A 21061-nucleotide genomic window follows, 5' to 3' on the forward strand; every position below is an offset into this window, starting at 1 on the left:
TGACCAAAATGTAATGTAATTCCAGCAGAAGGCGAGAAAGCCAAATAGCGTTGAGGAACATTATTAGCCTGCGGCTAAACTTTCAAAAAAAAAAAAAAAAAAAAGACTATCTTCAGTCGGCAGAGGCGTAAACAAAGCAACATGTCCAGCACGGCTGGAACACAACTTAACACAAGCTCACAAACTTGATGTGTACGTAGTTTGGGGAGCTGCTTGCCCTGAGGCAAATATTTAGATAAAAAAAACTGGCAGCATTAACCGCTTTAACTGTCAGACAGCCAACGCTCTCCACCCCAATAAACGGACAGAAAGCTGGGATCTTACTGGTTGAACAGGTAGAGCCGTGGCTCCTCTGGGGTGTGAAGTGGAATAGTCGGTGTAGTGAAACACAATGCTGGTGTTTAGGATGCAGTTAGATTATATAAAAGCCTCTCCTACTTTTCCTGAGATTTAGAGTTTGACATTATTTATTAGCATTGAACCAGAAATCATTTAAAATGTTAAAGTTGCAATCCTTTTCCCAAAAAAAAAAGAAAAGAAAAACTTAACTGTTCAAATATATATTTATTTCCATATTCCTTCATACAAACATCTTTTTTTTTCTCCAAAAAAATAAAACTGTTGACACGGGTGACTCAGTCAAAGTGCAGTCGTAGCTGTGTCCACAAAGTGGTCAGAGTGGATAAAGCTGGGTGATGATTGGATAGAAAGCAACAGGAAGGGCACCCTCAAGGTTGGCACACAATAACAAAAAGCAAGCATTCGTCTCTCGTCCAATCCGTATTGATCGCCATCACCTGAGTCGGACAGGAGCGAGGGCTTTCAGCACTCTCGTCAGGTACAAGTACACTGGAGAGGTTTTGCTCCTCTGTGCAAAGATTCATTGGATTAGAAAGATAATTATGGGCAATTCTGACTTCATCCCCAAATGATTAGACTGGTGGTGCAGCTCTGATGCAAATGTATCCATCATAGCAAGTCACTTAATCTTGGGGGTTGAGTGTGTAAAAATCACATTTTTCTTAGGGGGGGGGGGGGGGGGGGGGGGGGACATTTGCCACTTCCAATTTCCACTTATTTCCGCAGTAAATCAACTTGTCCGGATTTTGTCTTCAACCCTCGTGATGTGCTTTGCTAGCGCTCTTGAGATTGAAACAAGTGTCACCCCAGACGTCAGGGCCTTTCCTCTCATTTTGGAGGAAGCAAATGTTAAAATTGTAACTCCCTGTTATGATTGGTTTGCAGCGTGGCACGGTGCACCAAAGGACACGAAAAAAACGAACTCTTATTTGCTCCCTCAAACAACACAGGTTTTGTTTTTCAGCATGAAAAGTGTGCATTGTTCCCCCATTGAACACCTCCTATAAGCTAAAGCTCCAACCAGCACCAGGTAGAGCATCCGCTGTCAGTTGACAAAGCGCTCCTCCTTGTTTTCATGTGTTGTGTTCAAGTGGTTGGCCAGCTCTTGCGTCACAGCATCTTTGCCGATCTGATCGTTCCTCCTCTTCTCCATGATCACGTCCTCCAGGCTTTGAAACTCCAGGACGTGAGTCTTCTTCTCCGAAAAGAGCAATTTCAACCTGTACGGCTGCTTCCCTATCCGTATCTCCCCTCCGATTTTAAACTCCCGTTTGCCAAAGCGGCACCAAGCGGCAAAGCACTCTGAGTTTCTCCAGTACAGCTCTCGGTCCCTCGACCCAACGTGGTCCACGGCGTTGCGCACGATCACCTCCGGCGGGAGCGCGCGGTACCTGTAGAGGCCGTTCACTATCCTGCCTTTTTTGCCCTGGCTCACATCGGTGAGAAAGTTGTTCTTTATCTCGGCCCTGTGCATGTGCACCACCTGGAAGTCCCCCACGTACACGGCCCAGTGGGGATACTGTCCGGTGGCCACGAACTCCAGCAGGTCTCCCGGTCTGCACTTGTTCAGGAGACTTTCCGCAGTGTGAGTCGCGGCTCCTGCGTTCGTCTCGTAGACGCACTCCTCTCGGTAGTAAATCGCGCACGCCAGCTCGTCACGGGGGTCGAAGGGCTTCTCCTCGTGGTTCACCGCGTGGCGGTCCAAATTGTCCTCCTGCTCGTCGTCGTCGTTGGAGAAAATGTACGAGACGCCGATGCGCGGTCCGTCGTCGTCTTCCGGGTCGAACCCATTTGGCTCAGACGTTGGCACCTCTGCGTAATTCAAATGCGTTAGTTTCTCCACCTGGTTCCCCATAAAGGTGACAGGTGGATGCTGGGAGGTGGATTAAGACTAACACAGAAACAGGGTCCACCTGTTCTTTCTTCAACCAGGGGAGGAGAGACGGAGGGGTTAAGGCGCAGCGTTGTGCAGAGTCTCAACTAAATCCAAAACAGTAAAGACGGGCACCAATAATCCATGTCCGGCTGGGTACGTCCTCCAAACGAACGCCAACTGCGCCGACCTGTACACACATAAACAAGACAGACGCGTTAACAAAGAACTCGCAGCACAAGCCGATCTGAAAGTCGAACTACTCTGCGCTGTTTCTATAATCCCAACCGGTGTGACCTGACACACCTGTTGGCTCACAGTTTGTCCACATACTCACCGGATATAACTACTGCTGCGTCTACTTCTTACACCGCCTCAGTACTGTTTCACATCACTTCTGCCGTCATGTTAAGTCTGTCTCAGCGGTATACCCCACCATCAGTCCGGTTCATCTTCTGCAGGTCAGTCCACAGTAAAGTCTCAGGAGAGCAGACGGACTCACCTGCAGTTCGGCTCCTGGCAGCAGCTTTCTCACGCGCTCCTGGCGGGCGCTCCTTCCTGTGCGCTGAGGAGGCTGGTGTGTGGTTTGCTCTGCTGTGCTGTCTGTTTTTAGTATGAACCACAGTGTTGCAGCGAAACTCACCCAGGACCCAGCGACTGCTGGGAGGTGTTGTCATTTAAAGCGGCAGTACGCCTTTTGTTCGCTCTCCTGTTTTACATCTTCAGTCTTCACTTTACTTTACTTTACAATAGAAACAAATCTACTACCTAGGTGAGAGAATTATGAGGCTATTGAAAGGAGTTCATCAGACTACATTTTTTTAATGAATTCATTTCATCAATATAGTTTAATACATGTGTATTATTGGATGCAAATAAAACAAGTTTGTTTTCATTGTAACCCATAATGTGGAGATGTGGGATGTTATAGAGATACACAATTTAAAAAAAGAAACAGTTCTCATTACAACACACACACACACACGTGTGATCAATACAGTGATTTTTTTAAAGGGGGAGAATAATCCCAAATGGTCCAAAACATACAGCATGGAGCATACAGTATGTCATCATATTATAAATCAATATCTTGTAATTAACAAAAGATGTTTTCATGCAATTCAACAAAAAAGATGTAAGCCCCCCCCCCCCCAAAGAAAACCGTTTATAGCCTAGGCCTAGGGAAATAAAAAAACAACAAATGTATTCAGTAACAATGCTCCCTTGAATTTGCATCATTAACAAAAACAACCCAGATATACAATCAAACACAGACTGACTTTAAAGAGTTCAATTATGCTTTCTATTTAACTTTGCACTTGATTTGGACATTTTTCCTCCAAACCTCTTGAGCTATAATGATCTACACATCACTGATGCCAGCGGGGATATCGCAACAGAAATGTTAAATATCTCTGAGATTCACTCTGCCTACATTGAACTTCACAGTGGAAAGTTTTTTCTTTCCAGCAGACATTTTGACTCGTCATTGTAGCAACAGCCCAGGTGTTGCTAATTACCATGAACAATGTCTCTGTCCTTTCTATCTCTGTCACACTTAATGTCCCAGTAAGTCAACATGCACCCTGAAAACCAAGACAGCTAAGTGAAATGCAGCACTCATTCACTTTATTATTTACACCTGAGCATTTAACGCAGCGACACGACAACATGGCAGGAGTCTCTTCCAAGTTTGCAATTCACAGTACTGGTACTCTGAATGCAGGATTAATCATGAAAGTAGTAGTTACATCAGGTAGTGTTGAACATTGTTTTGTGTTTGTGCACAATTGACAGTACTTTCCCTCTTGCAACCTTAACTGTGGTGTAAAGGAACTTGTTGTATTCACTCCAGAGGGGGAAGTCATGAGTGTGTCAGCAGTACAATGAACCAGACTCTTGTTTGGATTTAGCCCCAGAAAGCAGTGGGGAGAAAAGCATGATGCCTCAAATCAAACCAGAATTTTGGACCACCAGTCTGATCTGAGTCACGCCGTTCTCCCCCTTCTCCATCCACCCTCTGTGCCACAACGTGAGACTATGTTCACTTCCTGCCAAAAAGGTAAAACCCTCCTTGGACAAGCCAGCTATTGCTACAGTGTCTCAGGCAGCCATTACACACATACTTCTTGGAGCTTTTGAACAGATGAATGTGAATTCCTGATCAAACATAACCAGAAGAAAGAAAACATCTATGGGGAATTGATTGGGGTTTTTTTCCCCTCAGTGGTGCATGTCTGTACAATATTGTGATTGAATTTCTGAGGATATTTACAGCTCTGCCTCCCTCCAAAGAAACGTCTCTGCCGGTGATACGGCGAATGCAATGCGGATGCTTGTTTGCGTGCACTCTCCACTAATTGACCTGCAACTTCACATGTGCAGTAAACACGATTAGCTTTGCCAGAATGCTAATTCAAAACAAAGTAGAGTGGCGAAATGAATGAAGATAATTTGTTGCCGGTTAATATCTTCATGGTCTGAATGCTCTTAGTGCTGCGTGACGTACTCTTTGGAGGGCAAGAGCAATTAGAGATTTTTGAAAATGCGTGATGCAAGGTTATTAAAAGATTAGCTTCACCTAGTTTCATCTCAACACAGCCTTTTGTTTGTTTCTCTTTTGGAACAAAGACCCTTTACAAGGAGCGGGAGCAGGCTGGATGGAGAGATTTAATCACATAAGTGCAAAGTGCATTCCTGCAGATGTTTGACAACGGTTCATTAATGGCTCATTCAAATAACAGGTTGTTTTTTTTAAGGAAATTAATTTAGTATCTCCAGAATCCTGTTTTAGCTTTTACTTCAGTTAGAATAAACTGTTATTTTAATGAGGATCATCACAAGTCACATTTAGATTTCAACATCTTTAAATATGTAAAGTGCATATACACTTATATATGCTCGATGATGAGCACTTCCTGGATTCACAGTTGCCAGTAGGGGTCACAACGCTATAATAATCCTTCATCACACCTGGAGTTGAGAATTTATAATCCAGAGATGAAAAATGTATTTCTTTCACATAGATCCTGTGCGCTCATGCAGACACTGCTCTCTTGTGGTTCTGTCGACGTACTGCACTGTTACGATAATACAAACAGTCTTCCCGGTCACAGATGCAACTTTGGCAGTGTTCATTTATCAAAAGGTCTGCAGCTTTTATTTACATAAAATTTACATTTACATTTACATACATTTGTAACAAGAATACAAAAACAAAAAGGCTCCAGTTGAAATACAAACACTTATTAAAATCGAATTTGCCAGATGACAGAGTTTTCCTCAGGTACAAATCTCTGAATAGAAAAATTATGAATTTAATAACGAGTGTCAACCGACGACTGATGAAAACAAGTGGCTCAAAAATACTGCCAACAACATACTCCTTAAAATACAATGAATTCCCTTGTCACGGGCTATATTGTTAAAGATTCTGCTACTAGAAATGTAAAACAGGACTACGTGCGGCTGCTGTGTCTCTTTTGGATCTTTCTCCTCAGCATCTGGTCAGGAATCAGATCCGACTGTCTCACGTCGGTGTTCCCACAGCCCACCACAGGACAGCTAGAGGGCAGACAAAGATCGCTTAACAGGCCGTCTAAACGCACAAATACAACATGCTAATTTGCTCCAATGTGAGCAAGCGCGAGTTAAAAACATCTCTGCATTGATACTGACAGGCACTTCGGGGAGGATGAAGTGCAGTTACAAGTGCAACAGCATTTCATCAGTCATACACCTAATCACAAATGATGGCCCCTTTGCGCATTGCTGCTATAATTGTGCATGGAAGGCGTGTGCGTGCGTGTGACCACAGTCAGGACTCAAGACGATAAGACGGTGTCTTTGACGACAACATAAGCCGCGTTGGGCTTTCATCAGAGTTCCTTTAGGAGCAGCCGCATTGAAATTGAATAATAAAGCATTGAATAATAAAGAAAATGTGAATTAAGGCCGACAGCTGGTCTCACGGCAGCGCGCCAAGTTGTTTACTTGCTGCAAAACAGTCCTCCAAAGGAGAGTGTGTCTTACCGGCATTTCTTTTTCTGGCCTTGTTTTGCTTTGATCAGGCCCAGTATGGCAGCTTCATCATAGTGGTGGTTGCACTTCTTATTCTTCATCGGGTTCACCATTTCCACCTTGAATACAGATTCACGGCGGCGTTATCAAATGAAATGCACACAGACCCAAAACACAGCTGCTAAAACATCAAATCAAGGTGGTTTCCTATGTTTTTGCTGACACTGAAACTAATGTGTTGTCAGAAATCAGGTAGAGTTGTAATAAGATGCAAATGTTTTGAAATAAGAAAAAAAAAAGAAAAAAAAAAGGAAAAAAAGAAAAAAAGAAGAAGCATTCAACTGGAATATGTAAACTGGTAGAAATAACACATTAACAGGCTGCAGCAGTCTACCTGTGTGAGTGGGCAGGTGAAGTTGACTTGGCTCTGTGTAACAGCGATGTCTTCATCGAGCTCCTCCGTGTTCTCCACAGACTCTTGGTTGGCTGAAATCACAACATGCAGACGGATATTTATGGATTATAGAAACATGGTAATAAATTCAGAGCTAATTCAGCATGCAATAGAATGCTGTAATGATGTAAGACACACAGCCGTATACTTTTACAGTGTCACAAGACATTACACCAACAAATGCATGCATGTAAGACATGCACACACAAATCCCACCTGCTCACACAGGCATCCAACACACCCACCCACACATTAAGCAATCTCTCCTCTTTTTAAACATGAATAAAGTTCACTTTAAACAGTGTGCTCTTCCGGGCGATGATGCAATGGCCAAGCCAATAAGGTTACATCTTCTAATTTTTAGACATTAAGAGAGCAAAATGTAAGCTTCATAAAGTATCCCTCCGTGGGAAAGATTAGGTGATTTGGCACTCTTGCAGTGAAGAAGAATGATGGTTGATGGGTTAAGGCTTCACAGAATACATTATGTTGACTGTACATTAAATTATCTCATATAATCAGACACCGCAAAGTATGTTTTCTTTTTTTTCCCACAATGCAATTATTGGGAATGAGTCAGACTGGGGAAATAACATTGGTACAGAGAAGCTCAACATATGGCCTTGCCCAAGCGTGGCTACGTTTTTAATAAGGGGTATAATAAGGACAATAATTCAAAAGCCGAAAATAACAGCTACAGGGTGACAGGCAAAGTTAATTAATCAACAGTAAACAAAGGGAGTTGTGCTTTTCAAAATTCAGCAAATTATTCTAAAAAGGACCCCTCCCAAGATTTCTCTCTGCTCGGCTGAGCAGCCCTCCTGCAAGCACAGCTATGATCAAAGTTTATTAAAAGTCCTGAAACCATTGCGTCGAGTCAAGCAGTGCATGCATTTGGATTATTTCTCCCATCTCTCCAGGCCTTACCTTGGTTGAGAGAGTTCTTCATGCTGTCCATGAAGGCGACTACTTTCGGGTGACTCTGCAGCTCGGCGTCAGAGAGTCTGGCTATTCTCTCCGTGAACTGCTCCTTCACTTTGTCCGATAGGCTGAACATGGCCTCGGGCTGCTGTGTGTTAACCTACACAAACGGAAGTAGATTAGACTGTTTCCTTGACATTTACAATTCGTCAACTTCAGTGTTTTCCCTGACATTTAAAACCAACACCTTGACATTAAGACTTGCCACTCACAAAAAAGAAAGTCGGTGTGGACGCAGCGAAGTGAGAGCTCGATGACCTTCCACAGAAGCACTCGTCTCTACGCACTTTTTGTACATCCAAGCCCTTATCCCGGTAATGCATCTTGAAGCTGACGCGATCCTTTAGTATAAGGGGAAATGTTTTCATGTGATTAGACTGCACCGGGTTGCTCTCACCTCTGATGTGACTTGTTGCACAATGTCAACAAAGTGGTTGATTTCTCTGTCCAGCTTAGCACACTCCAGAATCATGGCCTCCATCTCCTTGATGCCTGGATTGTCCCCTTCATCTGTAACATAACCGCACACACACACACACACACACACACACACACACACACACACAGTGATGGACGTATTCAGATCATTTACTCGAGTAAAAGTAGTAATACCACACTATGAACATACTACATTGTGTGTAAAAGTCTTGCATTGAAAATCTTTGTTTAAAAAAATGAACATGTCCGCAGTATTTAGCTGGTCACGGTGGAGCTAATTTACACTACTTATTACTGTTGGGTGGTTTAATCTATACTAATGCATCACATTTTATAACCCTATGATGGATTGTGTTTGTAAATTATATATTTTTTAAGTACACAAAGCTATAGATGCCACATAAATGTAGTGGGTTAAAAAGTACAATAACTCCCTCTGAAATGTTGTGGAGTAACGTTAGCATTAAATGGAATAGTAAGTAACTTTCCTCAAAATTGTAACGTTACTCCAAGTACTGTAACGTCATGTACTTTTCATTTCCACAACTGGAAATACACTTGTTCAATCAAAAATAACGTAACTATCATAGCCAGGTACTTTGGTGAATATCCCTGGTGACTATGTAACGTTAGCGTTAAGGTAGCTAGACACAAACAGGCGAATAAAAGTGTAATCTTTACCCTGTGTTTCCGCCAGGTCCATCGCCACACCGGTCACTATGTCCATTCCTGTCCCGATGTCCGCCTGACAAGACTTCAGACTCGACAGTGTTCCGTGAACGGCGCTCAGAGACATCACGATCCAATATCTACCGAGACCACGGACTAACTGACAGCGACCCAAAGTTGAGCTACGTTAGCTTAGCTTGCTAACGTCTACGTCCTAGCTTCTGGTGTAGTTAGCCTAGCTAGCTAGCTAGCGTTAATTGACGAGCTACTTCCTGTATGAGTGTGAAGTAGCAGTGTCTTTATCTGTGTCAGTTTGTTGTACTAATGATATTAAGAAGATACGCAACTGTGAAATGCATTACAAGAAAACACGCAAATCACCCGCGAAAAACTATAACAGTAGCTAACGTTACTACAGCTAAGATACTGCCAGGTTTGTTTGTTCTTTTCAAAATAAAAGTCTTGACCAAAAGATCCACTTATCAACTGAAGAGAAACAACACAATATATTATGAACAATCGTATTTATTACTAAATATTATTTGGAAATGGCACAAAGTGATCATACATAAAGTAGGCAAATAGGCTATTTAAATTTGATATCTATGTACAATCTATTATTAGTGCATTAAGACATTAATGGTCAATGAAATGTGTAAGTAAAACGAGCTTTTTCATGGTAGACATTGAAGCACAGTCTGTAAATAATAAAATGATTGAAGACTGATTTGTTTTTCATTTTGCTGCTTCAGTTTAGTTTTTACACACCTATGCTTTTCCTAATGTGACAAGTCAAAATGTAAAACGTATGGCAACAAAAGCATAGTGGTGCATGACGAAAATGCTTCCTCCAGATCTTCACAGTATTGTTCTGAACTCATCAAAAATGAAACTGGGCACATGGGCTTCGGCCACCTTAAGAATACAGGGAAAAAGGGAAAAAGGAGAAATACACGTTACTATCCCACAGTATGTAAAAATGCAAGACAAAGTGCTCAAAACATGTCTATAGTCTTATTCAGGGCATGGTGCTTTATGATAAACTTTCTCACAGCTGAAAGGTATTACATCTCACTAACTAAAAATACAGCTGCTCAACATATAAGGGTATCAAAGCTACCCCCAGTTTATGTCAATTGTTATAATTTACCACATTTTGACAACCTTGCTAGCAGCAATGCTAAGGTCAAAGTTGGCCTACCTTGCGTGACAGTTTTGTGTACTTCACATAGTCTTCCAGGAACATCAGCGCTCCCACCACATCAGAAGGCATGTCAGGGATCTTCTGACTATGATGGGGTCAAATGCAAACTCAAACGTGAGTCCATAAAGCCATAAAAGGATAGACTTCATAAAAGTATTCAGATCAAGCAAACAGAAACGATATTTTAAACCACACACGCACAAAACAAATGTAGTCAAGTCTGTCTTGTTACCTTGTGCACTGCTCCATGATCGAGCGGATGAACTGACCAATGAGAGACAAGAACTGCTGTGTGTATCTTGAGTGAAACTGCTTGAGCAGGGTGAGCACGCCGAGCACTAGCGGAAGCCAGTCAACTGGATCTGTGGCTTTCTTGCAGGTCATTCCTGGGAAAAGTCGAGCGACCATTTACAAGTTTGACGCAGCCTTAGGTACCAAGTCCGGCACACTGACTGTAAAATCCACCACATCATTCATCACTATTATAACAAGAATCTGGTGGGCTCACAATGATTAAAAACTACATTTAAACTGTAATTATACCATGTGGGCACACTGGTTTGACCTGTTGCACTCACGACTGTACAACTTAATAACTCGTCAACCACGGTGCGATAAAAGCTGCAATATAGTAAAACATGCCTTGGTTTTTGTTGTACTGAAGTTTAGGCAGCTGAGCGATAATAAACAGGAAGTTGATGATGGGGAAGTACGGAAGGCGCTTTGTGGTGATGTAGATCTGTGAGAGACACAAATAGAAGAAAAATGGTCAAGAGCGTTCAGCAATAAATAACCACAGAAAACAGACACGACAGACATGCTTCAGCTTGTGGTGGTTTCTGAAAAACAATTATTAGTTGTCAAGCAATGCTCATTATCGCCAGACCTTGTTGAGTGGGTTGTGAATGCCGGCGGCCTCCAGGTGGGCAGTGATATCATACAGAAGAGTGTTGTCCTCTTTAGGGTAGGGCAGCGATGGATCCTGGTAGTGAGCTTCAATGTCGGCCAGCAGAGACCTGCCAAGGGCACAGTAAGAGTTGATTTCAATTTTAAATTTCAATCAGGAAAAGTCACATCACACGTTTTTTTTTTCTTAAATCAAACAGTCATTGAGATACGACTAGTACTTGGCAAAATAAATGGTAACAATAATAAAGTGGTGAGACTTGACTGACTTGTTGAGGTTTTCCAGGGCAGCAGCCAGGTGTTTGGAGTCAAACTTGCAGGAGTAGTTGAGCTCATTCGCGATCTGCTGTCTGAGAATCTGCATCTGACCAACCTACAACAAACAGATGGAGTGGCAGGACAAAACAGGATGAATATCTAAACTAAAGTAACCAATAAACATTTTCTATTCACACCATGAGGGAACATCATGGACCAGTACCTTCATGATGGCCTCCAGGTATGCACCCCAGATCTTCTGGGTTTTGCCCACAGCCGTAGCGTACACTTTGCTGGCATTACCTGTTGCGCAGGAAAAAAAACAAATGAATTCCCCTTCAGGAATAAAAAGACGCTGCCAGGTTGAAGGATTTCCGAGAATGAATACCTACCCACGATACCCTGGATCGGGTTGGCAGCACACAGCATGGCTTTGAAAACATCCACCGTAGCTTTGTCCTTCAGGATTGTCCTCTGAATCCATATCAGGAAGTTCTGATGGGAGAAACACGGTGCAAATATATTCAGGTATGCATAGTGTATGCATTGAAGAAAGCCCTTACAGACCAGGATTCAGGAGCCTGCGGGTCGCTTTGTTGCACAGCCTGAAAGCTTCTTTGTATGCGCATTACCTGAAGTTCCTTGACAATCATGAAGCAGAGGAGGCGGTCTAGTCCATTGAGGCCAAATGTACCCAGAGTGTTCTGGATCTCAGAGAACAGCCTGTTGTTGGTGACCTCATGGTGGCTCCTCAGGTCGTACCAGGTGTTCAACTGGTCGATGTAGCATGTTACCCTGTAGAAAGGACCAATGTTTGTCAGGGAGCTGAGGAAGACTGCAACATTCAGTATCTACGGACATGACAAAAGCTTGTTTCTTCATCTAAAGCTCAGTTGTTCTGAGAAAGAAATTCACTTCCTAGGATTTCAATAACTCTTTTATTTCAGGCCATGTCCACACGTACACGGGTTCTCCTTCATCTCTTTTGTGAGGCGTCACAAATAAATACATCTGTGAACAGCGGACGTGGTCAAATAACTTGCCAACAAGACTTTTTTTTACAAGCTAGCACATACATGTACAGTTATTCCTCTCATATTTGAGGAGACATACTTGGGATCCGTGATGCGGAGGATCTCTCTGCAGAGACGGCCGATGAAGGTGGCAGACTCATCCACGGACGGAAACTTTGGGATGGGGATGTGGGTGGACTGGTGCACACTCTGCCAGTCCTGGATCTGATTGGAAGCAAGGAAAGAAACCGACGAATCAACTCCCCGTTACTGACGAATACACAAACGACCAGAGCGTTTTCTTATTGATCGCTGGTGCACCGGTCAGGGATGTGACCAGAAACCCGCAACAAGCGCGCTACTGTGTCGAGCTGTGCTGACCTTGGTCCTGAGGAAGCTGTTGCATTCCTGTTCCACATTGTAGTTGATGATACGGGACACCTCCTCCTGCCAGATTTTAAGGCCGTAAATGCTGACGTAGTCCTGGATGTACTCAAACGACCTGTAGAACCCATCCATAGTGGCCGCCATGTCCTTCAACTTGGGCATCAGCTCACTAGGCTGCGAGAGAGGAAGATTGCTGTTTGGTCCCATCGCTTTCATTTTTCACTGCCGTTATAAACGTATTCAGCGATCAACAGATCTGAAGTCTGACCTTAGCCCTGAGGTTGAAGATCAATCCTTTGTGGAGAGCGTAAGCTACCCTCTTCACCAGCTCCTTCCTGATGCCATCCTCCAGAAGCTGCTTGGGATCCACCTAAAGCATCACAGTGTGTTGGAAAAGTGGAATCCAGTTACTTCTTCTTCAACTGCACCGAGGCTGATGTTGACACCGTATCCCTGCCTGCATGTTGTAACAACAACTAAACCTCTTTTAATATTCCATCGGAATGCTACAAGTAGGAAACCAAGTCCAAATAACTGTGTCACATGGTCTACCTTAATGATCCCAACCAGAGTTGTCTTCATCATCAGGATCCCCTCCGTGAAAATGGAGATGTCATGAGTCAGTTTAGCCACCTGTCATCACAAGAAGCAGAGGGATGTTTAGGCACACAAATACGCTTCGATTAAATCAGTCCAGTCAGTCAAAGTATTAGGATAAGCTAAGAATGTTCTACATCACTTTGTATAAAGAGAGAATTTCAGAAACGCCAGCTAGTATGATTACTACGGCACACAAGTCGCCGTCTAAACAGAACAACTTCTTTCGATCTAATATCTGAGGATGTTTTCTGACGACTTCCATGACATTGTGAAGCACACTCCGGGAGCTACGTGCACATTGTGAAGTGAACGGTTGTTTTACTTCATAGCGAGCCCCGAGCTGGGAGTAGTCCTTCAGCTTGTCCTTGTCTAGCCGTGTGGGCACCTCCATGATGTCGTGGATCTGAAGCTTGATGATCTTGGCCAGAGAGGTGAACATGCTCTCTGGGATGATCTGCAGCACCTGGAAACAAGACGATAAAACGCCCCAAAACTGAGCACCAACATGAATCCAACACCTTGTGCCTTTTGAAGAGTTTGTTGTTAAGACAGAAGAGTCGAGATAAGTCTTCAAAAGCAGATGGTGGACGGTGCTGGAGATGAAAAATCTTGTGTTCAGCCAGTAGGAGCCAGTCCTCCAGCATAAAGTAACATAGGATGTGGATAGATTTGCAAAACAGATGGTTGTAGAAACATTAATCATGACCGCAGGTGTTTCTGCAGCCGCCACAATAATTTACAGCATGCGGAGCTCATTTGTTAAAGTCGTTTTGAAACAGTGTTCATTTGTGATTGCCACAGGACATGTCAAAGACTGACGTCCTCTCTGCTATAAACCTTGAGATTCGAGTGCTACCTTTGTAAGCTCATAGGTGGCAACATGACTTTATTTCACTGTACCTTTCGGACATAAGCCACCAACTCTCCGGAGTAGAACTGTGAAACACTCAGCAGGTCAGCGCTGTTGGCCTGGTTGATCCGCAGCAATGGAAGGTCCAATGCAGATGCCAGCTGGTCTCTCACACACACGCACACACACACACACGCACACGCACACGCACACACACACACACACACACACACACAATCATTATTTTAACATCACAGGTAGCTTTTGGGAATAATTCAAGTTGTTATTCTTTTGTCTTTGTGCGAGCGTGCGCACATGATCCTGACCTTCAGAAATGTAGCTCTGAGTTTGGTGACCATGGACGGGTTGACTCGAATGCTCTCCTGCATAATCAATGTGAAGCTGCAGAATAAAACAAAAACAGGTGAATTCCTCTGGAGAGACAACTGCAACACTGTGTTCTTCTTGGCGGTTCATATGAAAAGATAAGCACACTGTCTCATTGTCTTTGAGTGACAATGTGAAAGACACATGTCACGATCTTTATGTTGTTGAGGAGCTTCTAACTGAACCGTGTGTTCTCAAAGCTTCATTTCCTGCTTATTCAGGTTTGCATCGCCATCTTCTTCTTACCAGGATTTTTTGGTCTGGCTTTACTGTTTATCAGTATGTACATACCTGTCAATTATCTGCCATGCGTAGGACAGGTCTCCAACTATCTGCATGGTGATGAGCACTTCTTCTTTGATATTGATGGTGCGGATCATTTGGTGCAGAAACTTCCTGGTGTCAGCCAGGAACTGACAGATCTGCAGGTTTGACTCCAACTGGTGGAACTCCTGGACCTGAAGACCAAACAACCAGCACTGCAGTCACACATCTGTATCCACTCGCCTGGCAGTCTTATTCTCTCCATGTCTCCATCGGCCTGTATTCAATTTCTGAGTACATTTTGGTGCTGGCTAAGAAGAAGGACGAGCTTATTGTGTAAGCAGTTTTCAATAGCCGTACAAATAAACATAACCCAGTGTTTTTGTGTAAATCATATTTCTTCCATTTCTTATTTTACAAGGAGAAAATGAGAGCACGACAATCCACCGTGACAACAATACAAATCTATTATGTATGTCTCTATTTATATGCATTTCACAGCAGTTCATTTTGTCTCTTTCATCTGCTGCCGTTTGCATACATTGTTATTGGATCCACTTATTACATTGCAGGAAGTCAAGGCTATCAGACTAACTCTGCAATATAGTACCAAATTATTCAAATAATGTTATCAAATTCAAATTATACGGTCAGATGGTTTCAATGAAATTTTAGCAAATCAAATCTTGACGCTCAGCACTGTCAGTCTTATGTGAAAGTGTAAAGCTGCGGTGAAATGTCTTCATCTCGCTCACCTCGACGAGAGCCTGTATGAGCTGCACCGTCTTCCTCCCAGCGGCTGTGGAGTCCTCGTAGTTCAGAGACTCGATCTGCTTTGAGATTTCTCTAAACCAGGCCTGCAGGTTTTCTGCGAGGAGTCATACAGGTGTGTGGTGCGAGTGGAGAAAGAGTGTTATCAGTATTTCTCACAAGTGCTCGTTCAAAAAAAGGCTCTTTACTAGAGCTAGAGTCGCAACAACAGAAGTTTGACTGATGTAAATGTAATCCGCCTCTCCCTGCATGCATGTCCGTGATGCATTTCTCCCACTATGTGTCCCTGCCTCAACATTTGTCTTTGAACAGCTCGAAGCTTAAACTCATTTAAGCATTCTGTGTTCCAACACTGAGATAATCCGCCGCATTCAGAGCATGAAACACAGCATGGCTGAGGTTCTTTTAGTCGGTACCACTTATTCGCTGTGTGTGTGTAACCCAACAGTGCAACTCACCGTTTTTCTCCACCCTGGTAAGAGGCTTGACGCCAGAGAAGACTTCGGCCAGCTCAGTCATCCTCTCTGACCCCTCCTTCTGAAAGCTCTCCCATTTGATCTGCTTCTCTGACAGCATCTGCTTGAACATCTGGAAGAGGGACGGGCACAGACGCTCAGTCGATGTGGAGGGATTAGTCAGACGAGATGTGTAATGAGAACATTAAATTTGTGTCCTCTCCTAATGATGGACTGGCTAGCCATATGTTGTCTATGCTAATAGACGACAGAGCGGGGACGCACCGAACGAGAAACGCAGTTGGCTGGATCAGAGGAATTATTCTGGTATTAATTTCACACTTTCACTCTGGCTGGAAAAAAGAGGAGCGCTCGGTATGTTTGACAGCAGCTTGAAGGCACGATGAGCAGGATTTGTGGTTGCGGTTTGGAAACACAACATTCAAAGTTGGCCCCTCCTCCTCGGCTCAACGAGGGTCGCTGTGCTCGCCAGTTTGTGAAAGTCAACCCCAGATTCTCTCATTTATGAAACGAGCTCTGTCGCCTTGGTGTTTTGGGGTTTTTGTTGCGCTGTGTCCACCTTTTTCCGTAGCTTCCTCTTGGATGCGATATGGAGGTTGACAGCGGTTACATTGTTTTTTTAAGGAAAATCCTACTCATTGTGTCTTAAACAACACCGTGTCTATCCTCCTTCGTTGAACATCTTCCATAATATTAATGATAATTTGCTCTCAACTCCTTATATTTCCATGTTTTCCCTGTCGTCATTCGCTCACCTCTTTGAGCGTGAACTCAAACTGAGCGGTGTCCAGCAGCAGCTGGAACAGGATCTTGGCGTTGTACTTGGAGTCGTTGAGAACTTGGTCTTTGATCTGACGCAGTCGCTTGTTGTTTAGATCATAGGCTGTAAGAAAATTATTGTAAATGAAAGACCTGTTTCTTAGAAACATAAGATAAAAGTCACAAATTTGGAAGTCTGCAACAAAGTCCTCTATGAACTTTCCAGCTCGCAACCAACTAGAAAAGGACAAAAGTGAAATTTGCTGCGTAAACAAAATAAAACATCAATTTCTAACAATATATTCTACTCCGAGCTACATTTGTGGCCCTAAAGGAAAAATCTGCCCGACGTTCTCACCTGACTCTGCTAAGTGCAGCATCAGCCAGCGGATAGCGACGTTGCAGTCCCTCAGACAGTTGAGTAGTTTGGGAATGTTGTCCAGGATGATCTCCTCCCTGAGGAAACCTTCTTTTAGCAGCTGCTGCACTTGAGGCCTCAGGCTCTCCATGCTCGCTGCATATCGAGAGGCCTAAACACACAGCGATGGTGGAGACATATGGTTAAAAGTCATTCACTCACTCCCACAAGAGGCCTCTCGGAAGCATGGCAATGTGTGCAGATGACTCACTAAACAAGGATTACTTGGCTCCCTCCTCCTGCTATGGGTGCAGAGTTCTTCATGACTACGATGCATCTTTGTTCGAGCCCGTGCTTCAATTTAAACACATCTACATTCGCCGACTTTTCAAGACAAGTTTAAAAATGTCTTTTCTAAAGTCACTGATTAGATGAATACCCTTGTGTTCCAATTTAAATTCTGCCGTCGCACTGGATGACTTGCAAATTCTGTAGACGCAGTTATCAGTACCTGCAGACAACAGTGTGTCACACTGAAGGACTGTGACTTGGCAAAGCTGAAGGCTGAGCGACATTTTTTAATACCTGCTCTTTGATGTTGGCAGAGTCAAGGGTGTAGTTGAGCGCGATCTTGGCCGCTTTGTACGGTTCCCAGGCCTCCACCAGGTTCACTGTGATCCCCATGTAGATACTGATAACCTGAGGACACACAGCACATACACTTCAGTTAGAAAAGCCAAAACCCACCCCAGTACACGGCACAACATTCTTATTGAGTTGTTTACATTCAGCTCTCGTATACTGACATGACATTAGGTGCAGAGTCCTACCGTGCACCAAATGTCTTACCCAGTTGTCAGGGAAGTACTTGTCCACTATCTCCCTCATCTTGGCCTGCTGGGTGTGCAGTATGGCGGGGCTGAAGTAGAGGCAGACATAGAGCATGGCGGCCTGGTTAGCCAGCGCTGTGCTACGATGCTCTGGTAGAGGGTACGCAGACACCTGATGGGACAGGAAGGGAAAAGTGCTTTTTTTTAGGTCCCAAACATTTCAAACTGTCTCCTAAAAACCTACAACAGGACATTTTCACAAAAAAAGTGAACTCAAATATGAAATAAACTTAACTCTAATTTAAAGTTTTAACATTATTTTTTGTCAAATGTTGTTTCTCACTTGGTTGTATATGTCGTCCGAGCGCAGCCTCCCAATGACCATGCTAATGAAAGTGGAACTGATGGGAACTCGTTGGAAGTAGCTCTCCGGGTAGTTGGCCGGCCGCTTGGCTCCAGGCTGACTGGAGTAGCCGGTGCTGCGCAGGAGCTTGCAGATGTCATCCAGGTTGGAGTCGGCCGATGAGCGGGCAGCGCTAAAGGAAATGTGAAACAATTTTAAAAAAGCATAATAAAACTGGTAAAGCATAATGTGATGATTGAATAATTTGCCATAATGGACTAAAATGACCAATTCAGGTCAATTCTGTGTGTATCCCGGCATTACGGGGATGAAAATTTCACATCAATCAAGTATGAACATTATAATTATAAAGAAACACATATTTTGACGTAAGATAATGTCTGAAAAATGAAAAATATCCCATTTCAAAGACATAAAGAGTTGATATTGAGAGGCAGAAAGAGAGGGACAAACAGAGATCAGGTACACCAACGAAAATGTTTTAAGCAAATCCACATGTGAGTCACGCAAAGTGACTCAACTTTGCTGTGAGCGAGGCTCACCGGCAAACAAGTGGATTGAGTCCATCGAGCACGTGAGTCAGCGAGACAATGTCGTGAATGTGTGTGTGTGTGTGGGTGTGTGGGTCACAAGCGCACCTGTATCTATAGTAGGAAACAAGCATCCTCTCTCTGACCTCCCCTTCAATCTTTTGGTCAATAACCAGCAACATGACTCCATAGAGGTAGAGAGCCTCACACTGGGGGGGAGAAAGAAAACATACACAATCAGCTTCCTATGCGTCTTTGTCGGTTCGTTTAAATGCGTTTCGGATGGAAGACAATCATCAAAGCGGCGAAAAAGCCAATTCATTCTGATATGACCTCATCACAGATACTTGGAATACGCTAGCTTGTTCGTGTAATGTTAGAAAAATGAAAAACGAATTTGCATTTGTGGTACTTACTAAAAGCTGTTTTCCATCCTCATTTAGAAGCACAGTCTCCAGAGTCTGCTGAATATAAACACCCTCATGTAGGTCATCCAAATATCTGAAGAGAGGAGAAAATGTAACAATAACATCTTGTAATATAGTCCTCATCGTGTTTTGTGGTTTAAAAAGGAAGAGGAAGGGGGAGGGGCTTTGAATCAGGGACTGTGTTTTTGTTGTTTCTTTCAATAGAACAGCTCAAAACATAATTACTCTTCAATTGACTGAACTGAATGTGACCTGAAAAAACAAACCGAAACAGCCTGGTATTGTCTTACCTGTTAAGATCCACTATGTATTTGTGGACACTCTCGAAAGCCAGATAGAACCTCGACAGAATCTCAATGTTGTTCTCTCTGAACTCTTCATCCAGGTCTTGAAGCTCAGGTTTGGCCTCCAGCTTCCCCTCGTAATACTCTGGACCCTGGCGGAGAAGAAACATCTTGAAACAAGAAACTCAAACGATACATGCTGATGGGTATACGGTTATTTTAACTTTACAATTATATATATTCACCTCCTTTTAGTCTACCAAATGCACATGGAGTTAGGTTGTCACTTCAGCACTCGTACATTGAGCTTTAGAGACTATAACTAATTGTCCAAGGCCCCAAAAATGCCTGCCCTGATCAAATCCATACCTTAAAGTAGCTGAAGTCACAAATAATGTCTCCATATTTCTGCTGGTCGCTCTTGTCCTTGAGCCTGAAAACTGTCGGGATAAAGTCAGAGAGGCGCAGGAGCTCGGCAATGATGGCATTTCCTCTGGAGACTATCCTGAGGACGGCTTGGCCGCACAGGTTGTTCTCCGCCAGGAAGTCCACCATAGCGTCTGGAGGAAGAGGAGGAGGACGATGCACGAAACAGCCACACCGTGACCCTGTGTTTGGCAGCAGACTGACTGCTCGAATACTCCTGCTGGGAAAAGAAAGAAGAAAGAAAGGCAGGATGTTTGAAAACAGCAGGTAGTTCAAAAAAAGAGGTTCAGGTAATAGCTTATTACATTAGTATTACCTTTACTTAGCAAATGTTTAGTATTAACACAGTAATTTGCATGAAAATGGAGGTTTTCTCACTAGGAATATACCGCGACAAGCATTTAAATGACTTTAATGCATTACAGTTACACTCATTTTGACAGGTTTTAACGTTAATCCTGTAATGTCTGTGTTCGTCCCAGGTTCCTTGAAGACACATCGACACACATTGAGAATACTCGTTTCGCTGTTAATGTGTTTGTTTGATTAAATGGAAGAATTTGAGGAGTGTGTAGTTAATATATGGCCATGCTAACGTTAGCATAGCCTGCTAGCTACTTTGATTCGCCTCCAATGCTGCCGACGACCCGACGTGAAAAGATGCAAACATACCGTGGTAAACAGAACCTTTTTGTCTTTTCTTTTTTCTTCTTTTTTTTTTACAGCTAAGTGATTTAATTTAAATAGCCGAACATTTTAAAAGCCACAGACTGTTGCAAAAGCACTCGCCTCTTTAGATCTTCTCTTCCCTGTTTACTTCCTCATGACCAACCACATGACTCTGCCGGTGGGTGTGTTTGATTCTCTCCCCTCAGCGCGCCGGAGGAGAGCGGGGTGTATGACTTCCACCACCAACAGTAAATGTGCTTATTTTAGAAATCAGTTTTGCTCTCCATCTTCATTTGCTTTTTTAAAACGATCACAACCTGATAAACTGTTTGAAATGCCTTGCGGTGATGCCACACGCCAATGTAAATCAAAGATATTTACATCAGCTGAATCTAAAAACTATAAATTCCATTCCTTAAAGACAACATGGGTCTGCTGAGTTAAGTGGGTATCCCTTCACTGTGCACCCAAGTCATGAAACTCAGCTAGGGGAAGATGTTTC

The 21061-nt window shown here is 43.4% G+C and overlaps 3 protein-coding genes across 6 annotated transcripts; all 3 read right to left on the bottom strand.

The window, feature by feature from the left end:
• Positions 1–584: 584 nt before the first annotated feature.
• On the bottom strand, positions 585–2829 carry lratd2b (LRAT domain containing 2b). Of its 2 annotated transcripts, none has more exons than XM_079276216.1 (2): positions 2736–2829; positions 585–2423 (listed from the first exon to the last, which is right to left on the bottom strand). In XM_079276216.1, exon 2 carries the CDS (start codon positions 2213–2215, stop codon positions 1406–1408), a length of 810 nt encoding a protein of 269 aa, XP_079132342.1. In that variant the 5' UTR covers positions 2216–2423; positions 2736–2829; the 3' UTR covers positions 585–1405. The 2 variants fall into 2 exon arrangements, with proteins under 2 accessions (XP_079132342.1, XP_079132341.1); XM_079276215.1 differs by having other exon boundaries at positions 2571–2793.
• A 2537-nt stretch (positions 2830–5366) lies between these two features.
• nsmce2 (NSE2 (MMS21) homolog, SMC5-SMC6 complex SUMO ligase) lies at positions 5367–9189 on the bottom strand. Of its 2 annotated transcripts, XM_079275090.1 has the most exons (6): positions 8808–9189; positions 8086–8198; positions 7635–7788; positions 6648–6739; positions 6266–6372; positions 5367–5797 (listed from the first exon to the last, which is right to left on the bottom strand). In XM_079275090.1, the coding sequence occupies exons 1-6, from the start codon at positions 8920–8922 to the stop codon at positions 5692–5694; spliced, it is 687 nt and encodes a 228-aa protein (XP_079131216.1). In that variant the 5' UTR covers positions 8923–9189; the 3' UTR covers positions 5367–5691. The 2 variants fall into 2 exon arrangements, with proteins under 2 accessions (XP_079131216.1, XP_079131217.1); XM_079275091.1 differs by lacking the exons at positions 8086–8198; positions 8808–9189 and adding an exon at positions 7901–8022.
• Positions 9190–9321: 132 nt separating this feature from the next.
• washc5 (WASH complex subunit 5) lies at positions 9322–20693 on the bottom strand. Of its 2 annotated transcripts, none has more exons than XM_079275804.1 (29): positions 20563–20693; positions 19834–20107; positions 19471–19616; positions 19169–19253; positions 18861–18961; positions 18202–18394; positions 17878–18030; positions 17614–17727; positions 17029–17200; positions 16667–16794; positions 15894–16023; positions 15420–15532; positions 14692–14858; positions 14340–14415; positions 14064–14174; positions 13486–13626; positions 13116–13196; positions 12832–12933; positions 12558–12737; positions 12277–12401; positions 11796–11958; positions 11556–11658; positions 11387–11466; positions 11175–11278; positions 10886–11015; positions 10642–10738; positions 10232–10385; positions 9997–10084; positions 9322–9710 (listed from the first exon to the last, which is right to left on the bottom strand). In XM_079275804.1, exons 2-29 carry the CDS (start codon positions 20017–20019, stop codon positions 9654–9656), a joined length of 3480 nt encoding a protein of 1159 aa, XP_079131930.1. In that variant the 5' UTR covers positions 20020–20107; positions 20563–20693; the 3' UTR covers positions 9322–9653. The 2 variants fall into 2 exon arrangements, with proteins under 2 accessions (XP_079131930.1, XP_079131929.1); XM_079275803.1 differs by having other exon boundaries at positions 19834–20110.
• Between the last annotated feature and the right edge of the window lie 368 nt (positions 20694–21061).

The sequence above is a fragment of the Melanostigma gelatinosum genome (genome assembly GCF_949748355.1).
Source record: "Melanostigma gelatinosum genome assembly, chromosome: 9".
Classification (NCBI taxonomy): domain Eukaryota; kingdom Metazoa; phylum Chordata; class Actinopteri; order Perciformes; family Zoarcidae; genus Melanostigma; species Melanostigma gelatinosum.